This window comes from Cyrtonyx montezumae, unplaced genomic scaffold (assembly GCF_038088225.1).
Source record: "Cyrtonyx montezumae isolate F1298 unplaced genomic scaffold, pur_monq_1.0 scaffold_18, whole genome shotgun sequence".
In the NCBI taxonomy this organism is placed as follows: Eukaryota; Metazoa; Chordata; class Aves; order Galliformes; family Odontophoridae; genus Cyrtonyx; species Cyrtonyx montezumae.
The window spans coordinates 1,007,670-1,025,584 of record NW_027071914.1 but is presented as its reverse complement, the minus strand read 5'-3'; the positions used below and the strand labels follow the sequence as shown (position 1 = coordinate 1,025,584).

Below are 17,915 nucleotides of genomic sequence, written 5' to 3'. Positions count from 1 at the left end.
AAAAATCTACGTAGAAAGACATACACTAAAGAAAGACAGAACACTGAAATAACAGTGTATTGCATCAAGTCACTCACAAAAGAGAATCAAAGAAGAAACCAGACCTGTTACAAGCACAATCATACTCTACACTATTAAATGCAGAAGAAAGTGCCTGGTGGACCACCAGCACCACCAGAATGACCCTTGTTGACCCCATGTCAAGCAGCGCTTCAATATTGTATGCTGTAAGAAAGAGAATTGGTAGAATTCATGTCACAGTTGTTCTGTGAAAATGACTTTATACAATTAGAGGAAATATTTTAAACAGAACTATGAACCTCAGAAAGAAATTCCAATTTAACAACAGGGGAGATCCAAGATGAACAAAACCACAGATGTGATTATTAAATTTCTTCACGGAATTGCACACAATAAGCCCATAAAATACATAGCAAAGAATGGATGTAAGTTTAAGTGAAAAGGTACCCAGTAGTGCTTGCCTTACCTACATTATACAAAAATGAAAGCAGAAGTACAAAACAGCTAACCTCAGAAAGAAATTCCAAAACAACAACTGAGGAGAACCAGAATAAACAAAACCACAGATGTAAATGTTAAATACACATTTTAATAGAATTGCATGCACTTGGCTTGTAAATGGATGTAAGTAGAAGTGCAATAGAGTCCAATATTGCTTGCCTTACCTATGTTATAGCAAAAATGATGCATGAGAATGAGCAAGACAGCAACATATAAGTAACAAGAAAAAGCAAATCCAACCACAATATCCTACTACTAAATACAGAACTAGAATACTAAAATGGAAGGGGTAAAAAACTCGCACATCAGAACACAGACAGAACATCCCGCCCTGATACAGAGAAAGGGAAGCAATGAATGGGAAGAGAGCAAAGGACAAAAGAAGAAAAGGAAGAAAAAAAAGCCAGTAGCTGGCGAGAGTCACTGACCGTGTCCAGCAGAGCGGGCGGATCCTGAGGCGTCTCCTTCGGGGCGGGGCAGGGCGGCGGCGGGCAGCTGGGGCTGAACACCATGAGGTCGCTCTTGCCCACGCCGTCCGTGGCCACGCACAGGCTCCGGCTGTGGCGCTGCGAGTACGACCAGCTGCCCACCTCGCTGGCGCACACCAGCGTCGCCGGCCCGGGCCCCGTCAGCACGGCCGCCCGCGGCGCCCAGCGCCCGGCCCCGTACAGCACCACCGCCAGCACCAGCAGGCTCGACACCGCGCAGATGGCCACCACCAGCCACACGTTCGTCGCCGCCGTCGCCGCAGCTGCAGCCCCCGACGAGCTGCCATCAGAGCCGAAACCCAATGAGCCCGCCATCACCGCCCCCGTCCCCGCTCCCGCCACCGCGAGCGCCTCCTCGGGGCCCTCCACCAGCGACACGCTCAGCGTGGCCGTGGCCGAGCGCGGCGGTTCCCCGTGGTCCCGCACCACGATCAGCAGCCTCTGCCGCGGGCCGTCCGCCTCCTCCAGCGCCCGCGCCGTGCTCACCTCGCCGCTGTACAGCCCCACGCGGAACGGGCCGTCGCCCCGCGGCTCCCGCAGCTCGTAGCGCAGCCACGCGTTGTAGCCCGAGTCCGCGTCCACCGCGCGGATCTTCGCCACCACCTGCCCCGCCGGTGCACCCCAGGCCGCCCGCGCCCACAGTGACCACGACGAGCCCGACGAGCTCGCCTCCGCCGCCGAGCTCGTCGCCCGCCACCCCGTCTCTGCCGCCTCGCCCCTAGACCAGGGCCCCGACCCACCGCCTGCGGGAGGCAGCAGCGCCGGCACGTTGTCGTTCTCGTCCACCACGAACAGCTGCACCGTGGCGTTGCCGCACAGCGGCGGCTCCCCCGCGTCCACCGCCCGCACCTCGAACTGCAGCACCTGCAGCTCCTCGTAGTCCAGCGGACGCAGCGCCCGCAGACGACCGCTCTCCGCGTCCACCGACACGTAGCTCGACGCCGGACGCCACCCCGAGACCGAGCCCGAGCCCGAGCCCGAGCCCGAGCCCGAGCCCGCGCCGCCCTCGGCCACCGAGTAGCTCACGCGCCCGTTGCCCGCCTCGTCCGGGTCCCGCGCCCACAGCCGCGCCAGCTCCGCGCCCGCCGCGTTGTTCTCCCGCGCCAGCACCGTGTACACGGCCTGCGCGAACGCCGGCGCGTTGTCGTTCACGTCCGACACCGGCACCCGCAGACCGCGGATGGCGCGCAGCGGCGGCGCCCCGCCGTCCTCCGCCCGCACCTCCACCTCGTACTCCGACACCCGCTCCCGGTCCAGCGCCTCCCGCAGCACCAGCGAGTACGAGCCCGCGAACGTCGCCACCAGCCCGAACGGCGACGGCGGACGCACCGCGCAGCGCACCCGCCCGTTCGGACCCGAGTCCCGGTCCGACACGCTCAGCAGCGCCACCACCGTCCCCAGCGCCGCGTCCTCGGACACCGGCACCGACAGCGACGTCACCCACACCTCGGGCGCGTTGTCGTTCACGTCCAGCACCTGCACCACCACCTTGCAATGACCCGACAAAGGATTAAATCCCTCGTCTTTCGCTTCGATTTGCAACTCGCAAATACGGATATCTTCATAATCAAGTCTTTCTCGGAGCCGGATCTCCCCCGTACGAGGATCAACGCTGAATGCATCTCTACGAGACGCAGGAACAGAACTGACAATACTGTATGAAAAGTCCTGATTAATTCCTTCGTCAAGGTCTGTCGCTCCCACCCGCACCACCAGTGTCCCCTCCGGGGCGTCCTCCGGCAGCTGCACTTTATACACCGACTGGTTGAACTGCGGCGCGTTGTCGTTCGCGTCCAGCACCGAGATCACCAGCTGCACCGTGCCCGTCAGCGCCGGCCTGCCACCGTCACTCGCCGTCAGCACCAAGCGGTGCTCGGACAGCGACTCGCGGTCCAGAGATTTTGTCATCACCAGGAATAATGATTCCAGATAATCCTCTCCTCGCTGTACATCCAGAGCGAAGTGCTCGGAGGGGCTCAGTGTATAGGAGAGCTGTGCGTTCGAACCGATATCCGCATCCGATGCACCCTCCAAAGGGAACCGCGAATTCAGAGGGGAATTTTCCCACACACTAATGTTTTTGGAGGCGGCGGGGAAGCGCGGGGCATTGTCGTTGATGTCGGTGATCTCCACCTCCACGTGGAAGACGCGCAGCGGCCGGTCCAGCAGCACCTCCAGGCGCAGGGCGCAGGGCGCGCTCTTCCCGCACAGCTCCTCCCGGTCCAGCCGCGAGCTCACCACCAGCGCCCCGCTCGCCCCGCTCACCTCCACGCTCGCCCGCCGGCCCCGCGCCACCAGACGCAGCCGCCGCGCCTCCGCCTCGCCCGCCTCCAGGCCCAGGTCCTGCGCCAGACGCCCCACCACCGTGCCGGCCTCGGCTTCCTCCGGCACCGAGTAGCGCACCTGCCCGCCGCCCAGCGCCCAGGCCGCCTGCAGCACCAGCACCGCGGCCCCCCAGCTCCGCCGCGCCGCTCCGCCCACGCCCATAGCTCGCATCCGCCGCTCCTTCTCCACGCCCTGCACCGACCACCGCACGACGTGCCCGCTCCCAGCCCTCTGCCCGCGCTCGCCGCCACAATCCTTCCTCCCGGGACGCGCGTCCTCCTCCCCGCCGCTCGCTCTTTCTCTGCCTTCTTTGCCATGGGCACCGGAAGGTCTTCCCCTCCCTTCCCCCGATCGCATCGCGCGTTCCTTAGCTCAGAGCGCCATCATGTGGCTCGCTGCGGGAACTGCCTCTCGTGATTGTCTGCGTATTGCGCTGGATTCCATCTACCTTTATTTCCGTTTTCAATTCCTTACAAATCAATTTTTTTTTTCCTTATTTTCAGAAGACGTATCCTCCGCATTTTTTAGTTTTCTCGTACAGAAGAAGTAGATAGATGTTGGAAAGCAATGAGATAATCTGTGTTCGTTCACCCTTGATTTACAGTCGAAATGGTTGTGTTTTGGAATGTATAGAATGTATTCCCTGCATATCGCACTGGATTCGCTTCATCTTTTTTTTCACTTCTTATTTTCTCAGTCCTTCCTATTCCCTTTTCCTTCAAACATCAGCCTGTTTTTTTGCTGACTCCCAAAGCAGGAAAGCTTTTTCTTTCTTTTCTTCTTGTGAATCATTATCTTCACTATTCTTCTGTCTAATCATTCAGTAGAAGTTCATATCTCTTAGAAGACAACGAGACTCCCGTTCATCTTTCACTCTTCTTTTCATCTTGAAGTGAGAGAACCATAAAATGTCATGAATGGATTTGGTGGTTCATGGGACAGCTCCCTCGATGACAGCAATCTGTGCTGTTAAAAATCTTGTTGGTCATTTGATTTTCCAGGTGTCTGCTCAATTCACATACTTCTATAGCCATTTTCTGCCACTAAATACATGGATCAGTCCTTTGTTTCATACACACTTTGAAGCAGGGATACACAGCCGGTTGGTAGAAGGTCAGATCACAGGGAGGAAAAAGGAAAAACAAATTCTTTTCTTCCACTAATGGTCACAGAACTACAAAATCACATACTTGGACGGCTTGGAAACAACCTCTAGAAATCATCAAGTCCAACCCCTGTGCTAAATCATGTTCCATACAGTGAGTATGCTGGTGGGTATCTAGATGGGTCACAAATCCAGAGAATGACGAGTTCACAACCTCTCTGGGAAGCTGGTTGCAGTATTCTGTCATCATGACAAGAAAGACATTATTCTTCATGTTTGTATGAAACTTCCCTGTCTTCCTGTTTCTAACTGTTGCTCCTTGTTCCATTCTGGCTCACCAACAAAAGGAGAGCACCCACATCGGTGTGACTGCCATACTTCAGATATTTATTAACAGTCCTGAGAGCCCTTCGGGAGATGATTTAGTCCCTTAATCACTGTTGCCAACCACTGCTGAACATTTCCCAGGTAATTCCCTTCTTTCTTCAACTGGGGAGCCCAGAACTAGACACAGTGCCTCAGATGAAGCCTCGTTGGGGCACAATAGAGAAGAATCTCCTCCCTCAACCTGCTGGCCTTGCTCTTTTTAATGTATTGCAGTATTGCACTGGTCTTCTTGGCCACTGGGACACACTACTGGCTCCTGAGAAAACTGTTGTCCACCAGGCTACAGAGTACTGCAGATCTCCACTCTAACAGATCAGTACCTAACATGTACTGAAACAAGCAGTTATTTCTCCCATGTGGAACACATCACAAATGCTCTTGTTGAACCTCATCAAGTCCCACTCTGCCCAACTAGTCTCTCCAAGCCTGGGTGAATGGCAGCAGAGCTTTCGGGTGCATCAGACACTCTTAGCAGCCTTTTATCATCCTCAAACTTGCTTAGGATCAACAGTATTCATACATTCAGGAAAATGAAAAAGATCAAAACTGGACCAAACACCTGGAGGCCATTCAACATAATAGAGAGTGGTTTGGCCGTCACTTCTGACCACTCTCTCACACATGTGGGTGCATGCCATTGGGCTCCAGGGACATTGCTGTGAAGTGCTCAGAGGGAAGGGAATGCAGGGGAAGAACAAACTGCAAATCATGACAGTACATCTCCACTTCTCTGCAGCTTAAAGCTCTCTGGTGCAGAGGTGAGATGGAATGAGCACAACATATATGGTCAGAAGTGTAAATATGCTCTTGTTGGTGAGATGATTTCTTCTGATGAGATAAGGTAGATCTTTTTGGTTTGGAGTTTTTGGTTTTTCCATGTTCATGTGTATTTGAGATTTCAGTTAGTCCTTTGCTTTTGCAGTACACATTCCAGAGGAAAATTATCCCGGATCGACAAGTTAAATGTTATCACACTCTTAGACTCTGTTCATGAAAAGCAGCATCTGCATCTTAACCTACAGAGAAAAATCCACCACTACCTACACAGCTCTTCTCTGCCTTTCTTTGCTCTTAACACAACCTGCACTGCACACTAGCAGCAGTCAGGACAAGGCAGAGACCAACTCATATCTTCATCTCTTACAACTCACAAACACAGAACAAGGTTCACGGTCAAGCAACATGCTTCTGTCTACAGTTCTCTTTGGTTTCATTCTTCAACTTATCACCATTTCATGTGGAAATATGCCACTGAAGTACCAAAGCCTGTCAAGCTTCCATAGAACAGCAAATATATCCGGAGTACAGATACATATGTACTCCATGATTCCAGTTGAGATTGTTTTATACCATATGAGTTTATATTCAAAATGCAAAGATGAACTCCTCCTTCTCTAACATCTTTGTATCTCATCTGAATTGAAACACATATGAATACCAGAAGTGTCCAACCTACGGGACAATACTCACTAAATGAACACTCCATCCATCAGAAAAAGACCACAACAAAATAGCACAAAAACATAAAGTTGTATATTAAACTAAAACCCTTTATTATGAAAAACTTACCTGTAACACGGCTGTGGTGGTGACTTGTTAAGAAAAACAATACTACATCTGATTACTGTGCAGTTCTCCCTCATACACATCTATCGGAATGAATGCAAAAGGGGACCTGAAAGCTCAAGATATTCTTTTCCATCACAACCTCAGCTTGCTAAAGTAGAAAATCCAGAACCCAGAGTCATGTACAGCTGCTCAAAGGTGTGCCCTCTAACAGCTGCCCAAACTCAGCACACCACATCCCATTCATTCTCACAAACTTATTGTCAGGGAGAAGAAAAAAAAAAAAAAACAACAAAGAGAGATTAATAGAAAGGAGACAAGAAAGTAAAAGATTCCATTGTACTCAATTAATCATAAGGTTTGCCAACGTCTTTAATAGAGAGGGGAATTTCTTCTCTGAATGCTAAGGGCACCAGAGAGGCCCATCACACCTCACAGATGGCCTTGCTCTCAGCAGTTGCTTGCTGTAAGGCCTCCACATGTCCCACTGATGACAGTATCTCCAGTTCTACTCATCTTCTGCTGCTTCTTTCTCTCCATAAGTAAAGAGGATTCCTAGGGAAAATTTTCTGGAGATTTTCAGTGGAACCAGGCCAGGCAGCACAGCATACTTGGCCTCTTTTCCACACTGAAGTCTTGCAACTTCCATCGCGGGCCATGGTAAATAGGAACAATACTTGAACACTTCAATCTCTTGGCCACTGATTTACCACATCTTCTACCAAGCATCAACATTTCTGTCACATGAGATGCTTCACTTTCCAGGACACCCATGACCAAAAACACACGTTTTGTGCTGCCCATACTATCTCTATCACAGTCACATCACCTGCACATTCATCCACCTCACTGCCTGGACACAGCTCTAAGTCCCACTCTGACCATGACCCCTGGCTGCGCAGATCCTCATCTTCCCTCATCATCGACTGCAGGAACAGCTGAGTAGCTGCAGAAACACACACTGTCTGCAGGCTCTTCCAAGCGGCAGGAATTGTACTCCGAAAATTCAGCAACTAGTCAGAAATCTCATGCCAAAATGATAAAAATATCTATATCAGACTTGTTGCTGATTCTGGCATTGGTACTGGCATCACTGTGAGCAACCTTCCTAATATGTGAGGGAAATATTAATCAGAAAGTAGACATCACTCTGCATCTCACGTCTCATTACAAAACCCCCTTCCTGCATCAGGCAGGTGTCAGAGCAGAAGACAGGTGGGAGGAATTGCTCTCCTCATTGCTAACACATACTTTTAAGGTACACACACAGAAAGAATCACATTGTTTTTTATCAGCTCTCACAGGAGATAAGAAAGCCTGGCACCACAGCATATATTGAAATAGCACTGCAATATTACTTACAGTTTTCTGTTTTAAAAAATGTTTGCAGAATATGGAAAAAATATTAATTCATTATTTGTTCTATCTCCAGTTGTTCTTTCATAACTCACTGTTTCAAACCACTAATATCATACATGGAAATGGAATCCAGAATATGGTTTGCTCTGCATTGTCCTCTCTGGAAAATCCTTGTGCTACTAAAGTGAAGAGAGTGCAAAAAGAAAAACCCACATGCCAGTGATATCCACACATCAAGACTACTTCTATGAAGGATAAGTAAAAAGGAGAACACTCTTTCTGAGGACACAAACTTGGCAGACAACCGCATGATTTGCCAAAAGCAGAGATGTTGTGAGTAAACACAGCTTCACAAGTGTGGCTGCTACCAGCAAAAAAGCATCTTAAAATACATATGAAAACAAAGGACTTTATTTCATGATGATCGATCCATTTTTGGGACACCTTCTATTTGAGCAGCAAATGTTCATGCTCAGAGAAAAATGAAAGGCCAGACTGAACATCACTTTCAAAAGAGAACTACAGTACAGAATGATTCTAGGAAGGAAAACCAAGTGTGTATGGAAATCGTAATATCAGTGCAGAAGATGATAGGCTACAGAACAGCAGGATGGTGAGGGAAGTCATTTGCACTCCTTGTAAATAATCTGACCTTGAAAGGATGAGGCTCTCAGCAGCCTCACATCACTCAGACTGTGTGTGGCATACATGCATAAAGAACTCATGCCATCATGGAGCTCTCCTGAGATCTTTTGCTCCATTACTCAGGAATGCAAGAACTGCCCACGTACAGTTCAAGAAATTGAAGAGGAGAGGAAGAAATTCACGACTGGTGAGAGACACATTCAGAACACCTAAAAACAAGGTGGTCATGTCAACATCATGTGTAGTCACAAGACATGGAAGGTCTCCAGGTCTCTAGAGTCTGATTGTACTTTCCAAGCCCCACTATCACCAGTAAATACTGAAGACAAGCAGACATCACTCATTCTTACAGCACGACATGCACTGAGGGCTTCCAACGATTACCTTTTCCAGCAAGGAAGAGGATTTCCATTCGAGGTTGTACACATAATTAAACAGCCAGCCTCTACTACAGACTTTACTATCTTTCACTCCCCAGTGTTGGCTCTGCCCTTCACTGAACCATCTCAGAAATCTGAGCAAGAAGCCAAACCACACCAAAAATAAAGTCATATACAAAGTGCCTGGCTGCCTTTCTGCAGATGACCCTCAATGTTTTGCAATGCTTCTGCAAATACAGATGGAGCTATGATACACAGATAAGCTAAGGTATTGCTAATGTTAACGAGCAAGGCAACTTTATGCTTCAGATGGACTTTATAGGTGAGTTTCCAAGGTTTTTTTCCAAATTTTGCTTCAAAAAAAGGTGCAGGCACTTTGGGACTAGCTACAGCTACTGATGCAAATACTGAAAGAACATCTAAAGTGGATAAGGACATCCTTCCAGAACACAGGATTACAGTCAGAAAACTCTGCAGGCACAATGGTAGCCATGCATCACAACTCTTACAATGGTAGATGAGGGAAAGGCTGTTGATGTAGGGGACTTCTTGGACTTCAGCAATGCCTTTGACACGGTCTCCCACAGTATTCTCCTGGGGAAACTGGCAGCCCGTGGTGTGGACAGGTTCAGTCTTCTCTGGGTGAAGAATGGGCTAGAGGGCCATGCCCAGAGGGTAGTGGTTAATGGAGTTAAGTCCAGCTGGCATCCTGTTACGAGTGGTGTCCCCCAAGGGCTGGTATTGGGGCCCATCTTGTTTAATATCTTTATTGATGACCTAGACAAGGGGATTGAGTAATTTCAAGTAAGTTTGCAGATGACACCAAGTTGGGAGGATGTGTCGATCTGCCGGAGGGTAGGGAGGCCCTTCAGAGGGATCTGGATAGGCTGAATAGCGGGGCTGAGGTCAATGGGATGAGGTTCAGTAAGGCCAAGTGCTGGGTCATGCACTTTGGCCACAATAACCCCATGCAATGCTATAGGCTTGGGGCAAATTGGCTTGAAGAATGTAGAGAGGAAAAGGACCTGGGGGTGTTGGTTGATGCTCAGCATAACATGAGCCGGTAGTGTGCCCAGGTGGCCAAGAAAGCCAACGGCATCCTGGCTTGTATTAGAAATAGTGTAGCCAGCAGGAGCAGGGAGGTGATCATCCCCCTGTACTCAGCTCTGGTGTGGCCTCACCTTGAGTACTGTGTTCAGTTTTGGGCCCCTGACTACAAGAAGGACATTGAGGCCCTGGAGCGTGTTCAGAGAAGGGCAACAAAACTGGTGAGAGGTCTGAAGCACAAGTCATATGAGGAGCGGCTGAGGGAGCTGGGATTGTTTAGTCTGGAGAAAAGGAGGGTCAGAGGAGACCTTCTTGCACTCTACCACTTTCTGAAGGGGGGCTGTGGTGAGGAGGGGGTGGGCCTCTTCTCCCTGATAAATAATGACAGCACAAGAGGGAATGGCCACAAGTTGTGCCACAGAAGATTTAGATTAGACCTGAGGAAAAAATTTTTCTCTGAAAGAGTGGTCAGGCACTGGAATGGCCTGCCTAGGGAGGTGGTTGAGGCACCATCCCCAGCGCTGTTCAAGAAGCATTTAGATGAGGTGCTAAGGGATTATATTAGTAGTTTAGTGGGTAGGGATGGTGATAGGAGTATGGTTGGACTAGATGATCTTGTAGGCCCTTTCTAACCTAATGTATCTATGAACCTATGAAAGAAGAGGACAACAGAATTTTGGACAACAAACCATGACTGACAACAGTGCAGTCAGGGCCAATGACAGTGAATAGGACATACTGGACTCCTGCCTCAAGAGTGACTCTTATTGACTTCCAGTCCTTCAGCAATCCCACCTGGAAATGCTCCTCATCAACAACTAAAAGAATACATAGAGTCAAGATTGTGACACAGCAAAGCACAAGAAGCATTGATTTCCTTCTGAGAAAGAGCAGGATCAGTGCTCCAATAAATGCAGCCCTACGCACCAGCAGCTCTTAGAACCTACAATAACCATTCAGAACAACACATGGCAACAAGACTTGACAGGATACACCCCAAAACATGTTCCCATCAATAAATAACTTCTTGAATAAAGCAAAAAGCAAACATTTTCATTGGAAAGATTTTGAGTGCTAACTCTAGAGAAGAGTGTTACAGAAGTACCCTGAGCCATCCCATCCCCTGTCTGAACAGAAATTCATTGCTTTGCGTCATTTCACCTACTGCGCAACATACACAGGGAAGGGACATCACTGTCAGCACTCTGAGGTCACCAACAGACACAGCACTGGAACTGCACTCCTCTCTCAGATGGAGCAATAGGGGCATTGTCAAGAACGGGTAAGGAGAGCCTGCATGTTAGGAAAGGATACAGGAATGGTCCATAATTGATTTTCCACATTCACAGTGACTTTGTCTAAAGACCTAGGTAGATGAGATGCACCAAGAAAAGAGAGAATGCAGAAATAAAAATTAATGTATGGCATTGAGTCTCTTGCAGTGTCAACAGTTTACACGGCTGGTTCGGCCCGGTTCCACAACAATTACTGCGGGGAACACACAAACCCACACCCCAGGAAAGGGGAAGGGGGAAAGGGAAAAGGGAGATGGGCCTAAAAACAAAACAGCAGAAACAATCTGAGGAGGAAAGCTAATCTACTAAATAAGATATCAGAAAGCAAAGTAACACAATATAATATAATAAAATTGGAATTGAAGCTAATAAATCAAATAAAATGAGCAAGAGAGAGTGTCTAATAAACGAAAGGCCTTACGCTAACGCTGAAGGTGAGACAGCAGTGAGCACCCACTGCTGAGTCGATCCCAAAGTAAAGAGAGAGTGTCCCTTGACCGCAGACAGTTTTTATCTTTCCCTCTGAGCGTAAACACGTAAAAATACAAAGCATCGCACAGTCCTCTGGGGAATGAAGTTCTTCTTCTCTTCTGAGACAGGTATACCTGGAACTATCGATGATCCATGGAGCTGCAGCATTAACTCTTTAACTCTAAATGCACTACATGATGTTATGATGTGGATTACCAGTACCAAAAATCATAAAACCATGACAGAGAGAATCAAAGAAGAAACCAGACCTGTTACCAGTACAATCACACACCACTGATAGAAATCATACCACAGCAGCACTGTGCAAATGACTTGATTCCATCTGAGAGAAACTCAAATAAAAAATTCCTAACCTCAGAAAGAAATACCAAACTAACTGCTGTCGAATTGCAGGATGGAAAAAACAGTAGATGAAAATGTTAAACACACATCTCCACAAAACTGTGCAAAATAACCCCATACATGGAACAGAAAAGAATGGCTTTAAGTTGAAGTGCAATAGTGTCCTATAGTGCTTAACATACCTGTTGATCAATAAAAACTATGTGAGAGAAAGGTGCAAGATGCTAACATATTACAATCAATGGAATAAGATTCAACAACAATATTCTGGCATCACAGATGGAGAGAAATTCACAAACCAAATATTCAAAAAATACATTACCAAAAATGAGCACCGCAGAACCTAGGAGGAATTACTCTGCAAAAGAGGGCCATAGCAGACTGCAGCAAGAACTCGCAGATGGGACCCAAGGAAAGGTGAGGAGCATAATGACAGCAAATACAACGAAGGAAGGAAGGAAGGAAGGAAGAAAGGAAGGAGATGAAGAGTGGTCCGCAAGCGGAACTGACCGTATCCAGCAGAGTGGGCGGATCCTGAGGCGTCTCCTTCGGGGCGAGGCAGGGCGGCGGCGGGCAGTTGGGGCTGAACACCATGAGGTCGCTCTTGCCCGCGCCGTCCGTGGCCACGCACAGGCTCCGGCTGTGGCGCTGCGAGTACGACCAGCTGCCCACCTCGCTGGCGCACACCAGCGTCGCCGGCCCGGGCCCCGCCAGCACGGCCGCCCGCGGCGCCCAGCGCCCGGCCCCGTACAGCACCACCGCCAGCACCAGCAGGCTCGACACCGCGCAGATGGCCACCACCAGCCACACGTTCGTCGCCGCCGTTGCCGCGGCTGCAGCCCCCGACGGGCCGCCATCAGAGCCCACACCCAATGAGCCCGCCAGCGCCGGCCCCGCCCCCATCCCCGCAACCGACAGCACCGCCTCGGGTCCCTCCACCAGCGACACGCTCAGCGTGGCCGTGGCCGAACGAGGCGGCTCACCGTGGTCCCGCACCACGATCAGCAGCCTCTGCCGCGGGCCGTCGGCCTCCTCCAGCGCCCGCGCCGTGCTCACCTCGCCGCTGTACAGCCCCACGCGGAACGGGCCGTCGCCCCGCGGCTCCCGCAGCTCGTAGCGCAGCCACGCGTTGTAGCCCGAGTCCGCGTCCACCGCGCGGATCTTCGCCACCACCTGCCCCGCCGGTGCATCCCAGGCCGCCCGCGCCCACAGTGACCACGACGAGCCCGACGAGCCCGCCACCGCCTCCGAGCCCGACGCCCGCCACCCCGTCTCCGCCGCCTCGCCTGCAGCCCAGGGACCCGGCCCGCCGCCCGCGGGAGGCAGCAGCGCCGGCGCGTTGTCGTTCTCGTCCACCACGAACAGCTGCACCGTGGCGTTGCCGCACAGCGGCGGCTCCCCCGCGTCCACCGCCCGCACCTCGAACTGCAGCACCTGCAGCTCCTCGTAGTCCAGCGGACGCAGCGCCCGCAGACGACCGCTCTCCGCGTCCACCGACACGTAGCTCGACGCCGGACGCCACCCCGAGCCCGAGCCCGAGCCCGAGCCCGCGCCGCCCTCGGCCACCGAGTAGCTCACGCGCCCGTTGCCCGCCTCGTCCGGGTCCCGCGCCCATAGCCGCGCCAGCTCCGCGCCCGCCGCGTTGTTCTCCCGCGCCAGCACCGTGTACACGGCCTGCGCGAACGCCGGCGCGTTGTCGTTCACGTCCGACACCGGCACCCGCAGACCGCGGATGGCGCGCAGCGGCGGCGCCCCGCCGTCCTCCGCCCGCACCTCCACCTCGTACTCCGACACCCGCTCCCGGTCCAGCGCCTCCCGCAGCACCAGCGAGTACGAGCCCGCGAACGTCGCCACCAGCCCGAACGGCGACGGCGGACGCACCGCGCAGCGCACCCGCCCGTTCGGACCCGAGTCCCGGTCCGACACGCTCAGCAGCGCCACCACCGTACCCAGCGCCGCGTCCTCGGACACCGGCACCGACAGCGACGTCACCCACACCTCGGGCGCGTTGTCGTTCACGTCCAGCACCTCCACCACCACCTTGCAGTGGCCCGATAACGGGGGTGTCCCTTTATCTCTCGCCTCAATGCGAAAGTGAAACAAACTGACTTGTTCAAAATCTAAGGGACCCGTGAGTCTGATTTCCCCCGTCCGAGAGTGGACAGAAATCAAATCTTTTCCGCTGAGTGGAATAAAGTTGGTGGCAGCATATGTCATTTCGCTATTAATTCCTTCGTCCGGGTCAGTAGCAGCTACTCGTGCCACTAGAGTCCCCTCCACCGCGTCTTCCGGCAGCTGCACTTTGTACACCGACTGGTTGAACTGCGGCGCGTTGTCGTTCGCGTCCAGCACCGAGATCACCAACTGCACCGTGCCCGTCAGCGCCGGCCTGCCACCGTCACTCGCCGTCAGCACCAAGCGGTGCTCGGACAGCGACTCGCGGTCCAGAGCTCGCTTTAATACAAGGTCAGGTATTGTACCTCTCTCATCCCCTTTCTCAATTTCCAGTGCGAAGTGCTCGGAGGGGCTCAGTGTATACGAGAGCTGTGCATTCGAACCGATATCCGCATCCGATGCGCCCTCCAGAGGGAAACGAGTCCCCGGCATAGTGGTCAGTTCCGCGATGCTGATGTTTTTGGAGGCGGCGGGGAAGCGCGGGGCATTGTCGTTGATGTCGGTGACCTCCACCTCCACGTGGAAGACGCGCAGCGGCCGGTCCAGCAGCACCTCCAGGCGCAGGGCGCAGGGCGCGCTCTTCCCGCACAGCTCCTCCCGGTCCAGCCGCGAGCTCACCACCAGCGCCCCGCTCGCCCCGCTCACCTCCACGCTCGCCCGCCGGCCCCGCGCCACCAGACGCAGCCGCCGCGCCTCCGCCTCGCCCGCCTCCAGGCCCAGGTCCTGCGCCAGACGCCCCACCACCGTGCCGGCCTCGGCTTCCTCCGGCACCGAGTAGCGCACCTGCCCGCCGCCCAGCGCCCAGGCCGCCTGCAGCACCAGCACCACGGCCCCCCAGCTCCGCCGCGCCGCTCCGCCCACGCCCATCGCCCTCACCCGCCGCTCCTTCTCCACGCCCTGCACCGACTACCGCACGACGTGCCCGCTCACAACCCTCTGCCCGCGCTCGCCGCCACAATCCTTCTTCCCGGGACGCGCGTCCTCCTCCCCGCCGCTCGCTCTTTCTCTGCCTTCTTTGCCATGGGCACCGGAAGGTCTTCCCCTCCCTTCCCCCGATCGCATCGCGCGTTCCTTAGCTCAGAGCGCCATCATGTGGCTCGCTACCGGAACTGCCCGTGTCCTACTCTGCGGATCCCGTTGAATTCAATCTCCCCTTATTTCCGTTTTCAATTCCTTACAAATCAATTAATTTCATTTCCTTATTTTCAGAAGACGTATCCTCCGATTTTTTTTAGTTTTCTCGTACAGAAGAAGTAGATATACTTCGGAAGGCAATTAGATGCCTTGTGTTCTTTTACCCTTGAAATGGTTGGGCTGAGAAATGTATAGAATGTATTCCCTGCTTATTGTACCGGATTCGCTTCGTCTTTTTTTCACTTTTTAATTCCTCAGTCGTGGCTATTCACTCCTCTTTCAAACTTTACCGTGGCTTGTTGCTGAGCCCTTTAAAAATCACTTGTCTTTCTTTTTTTTTTTTTCATCTTGTGAATCTTTATCTGCACTATTCTTCTGTGTAATCATTCAGTAGAAGTTCATATCTCTTAGAACACAGCGAGACTCCAGTTCATTTTTCGTTCTTCTATTCCTCTTTAAGTGGGAGAACCATAAAATGTCGTGAATGGATTTGATGGTTCATGGGACAGTTCCCACAATGACAGCAATCTGTGCTGTCCTGTTAAAAATCTTGTTGGTCATTTGATTTTCCAGGTGTCTGCTAAATTCACATACTTCTATAGACATTTTCTGCCACTAAATTCATGGATCAGTCCTTTGTTCCAAACACACTGTGAAGCAGAGATACACAGCAGGTTGGTATATGTCTTACAAGGTTGGAGCACAGGGGGGAAAGAGGGAAACAGATCCTCTTCTTCCACTAATGGTCACAGAATTACAAAATCACAAACATGAACAGCTTGGAAACAAACTCTAGAAATCACAGAGTCCAAACCCCTTGCTAAAGCATGTTCCATACAGCGAGTGCACTAGTGGGTATCTAGATGTGTCATGAATCCAGAGAAAGATGAGTCCACAACCACTCTGGGAAGCTGGTTGCAGTATTCTGTCATTATGACAAGGAAGACATTATTCTTCATGTTTATATGAAACTTCCCTGTCTTCCTGTTTCTAACTGTTGCTCCTTGTTCCATTCTGGCTCACCAACAAAAGGAGAGCACCCACATCGATGTGACTGCCATACTTCAGATATATATAAACAGTCCTGAGAGCCCCACTCAGCATTCTCTTCTCCATGCTGAACAGATGACCAGGTCTCTCAGACATTCTTTGTACAGGGGATGACTTAGTCCCTTAATCACTGTTTGCCAACCACTGCTGAACTCTTACAAGGAAATTCCCTTCTTTCTTCAACTGGGAAGCCCATAATTGGACACAGTGCCTCAGATGAGGCCTCACCAGGGCATATCAGAGTAGAAGAATCTCCTCCCTCAACCTGCTTGCCACACTCTTTTTAATGCTTTCCAGGATTGCATTGGTCTTCTTTGCCATGAGAATACAGTGCTGGCTCCAGAGAAAAGTGTTGGCCACCAGGCTACAGAGCACTGCAGAGCTCCTCTCCAGCAGATCAGTACCTAACCTGAACTGGCACAAGCAGTTATTTCTCCCATGTGGAACACACCACACATGCTCTTGTTGAACCTCATCAGGTCCCCCTCTGCCCGACAAGTCTCTCCAGGTCTGAGTGAATGGCAGCAGAGCTTTCTGGTGCATCAGACACTCTTAGCAGCCTTGTATCAACAGCAAACTTGCTAAGGATAGACTCTATGCATTCATTCAGGAATATGAAAAAGATGTTGATCAAAACCGAACACAACACCTGGAGACCGTTCAAGCATGATAGAGAGTGGTTTGGCTGTCACTTCTGACAGCTCTCTCACACACGTGGGTGCATCCCATTGGGCTCCAGGGACATTGCTGTGAAGTGCACAAAGGGAAGGGGTTGAAGAGCAAGAAATAACTGCTAGTAATGGCAGTAAATTCTGACTTCCCTGTAGGTGAAAACTGTCAGAGGTGGAGACAAGAGGAGTTGCACTGAGTATGGGTGGGCAGAATTGCAAAGAAGTTGTGTTATCATCAAGATACTAACTTCAGACAAGACAAAAATTAGGCTATTGTATTTTCCATTATTTTGTGTGTACTTGTGATCTCATTTTGTCCTCACCATTTCCTGAAAACACACCAGTGGGTAAGTATGCTGGAGTCAGAAGTTAAATGTTAGAATTTTTCTCTGTCCTGTCGCTGAAAAGCAGGGTACACAACTTATCCTACAGGAAAAAAAAAATCGACCACCTGACCAGACAACTCTTCACTGCCACCCTCTGCATTCACCACCACCTGCACTGCACAACAGCAGCAGTCAGGATAAGGATGAGAGCAATGTGAAACCTCATCTCTGCAGCTCAAAAACACAGAACAAGGTTCAAGGTCAAGAAACAGTTTTCTTTGTTTCCATGCTTCAAGTTATCACTGATTCATGTGTAAATATGCCACTGAAGTACTGAAGACAGTAAGGATTCAATGGAACAGCAAAGATATATGCAGCACAGATCCTTGTGTACTCCTTCAGGCTAGCAGGGTTTGGTTTATATCAGATGAGTTCATGTTCAAAATGTAAAGACAAACACTTCTTTCTCCTGGGTCTTTCTATTTTACTTGCATTCGAACGCACACAACAACCAGCAGTGCACAGTCTATAGGACAGTCCTCAGGAAATACACACTTCATCCAACAGGAAAAGACCACTACCAAACAGCACCAAAGCATACAGTTG

At 51.1% G+C, this 17,915-nt stretch overlaps 2 protein-coding genes across 2 annotated transcripts; both read right to left on the bottom strand.

The window, feature by feature from the left end:
* Positions 1 to 827: 827 nt before the first annotated feature.
* On the bottom strand, positions 828 to 3,497 carry LOC136047742 (protocadherin alpha-2-like). Its single transcript, XM_065735036.1, has one exon. It carries the CDS (start codon positions 3,495 to 3,497, stop codon positions 828 to 830), a length of 2,670 nt encoding a protein of 889 aa, XP_065591108.1.
* Positions 3,498 to 6,901: 3,404 nt separating this feature from the next.
* On the bottom strand, positions 6,902 to 14,995 carry LOC136047741 (protocadherin alpha-5-like). Its single transcript, XM_065735035.1, has 5 exons — positions 12,397 to 14,995; positions 10,514 to 10,642; positions 9,287 to 9,415; positions 7,223 to 7,339; positions 6,902 to 6,948 (listed from the first exon to the last, which is right to left on the bottom strand). Exons 1-5 carry the CDS (start codon positions 14,993 to 14,995, stop codon positions 6,902 to 6,904), a joined length of 3,021 nt encoding a protein of 1,006 aa, XP_065591107.1.
* Positions 14,996 to 17,915: the final 2,920 nt, after the last annotated feature.

Excerpts from the sequence above, each read along its gene's own strand:
- LOC136047741 (XM_065735035.1), bottom strand. The coding sequence starts at position 14,995 with ATGGGCGTGGGCGGAGCGGCGCGGCGGAGCTGGGGGGCCGTGGTGCTG. Across the intron at positions 10,643-12,396 it reads CCTTCCTTCCTTCCTTCGTT|TTGTTGATGAGGAGCATTTC; the intron begins GTATTTGCTGTC and ends GTATTCTTTTAG. Across the intron at positions 7,340-9,286 it reads CCTTTCCCTCATCTACCATT|CTACTCAGCTGTTCCTGCAG; the intron begins GTAAGAGTTGTG and ends GTGTTTCTGCAG.
- LOC136047742 (XM_065735036.1), bottom strand. The coding sequence starts at position 3,497 with ATGGGCGTGGGCGGAGCGGCGCGGCGGAGCTGGGGGGCCGCGGTGCTG.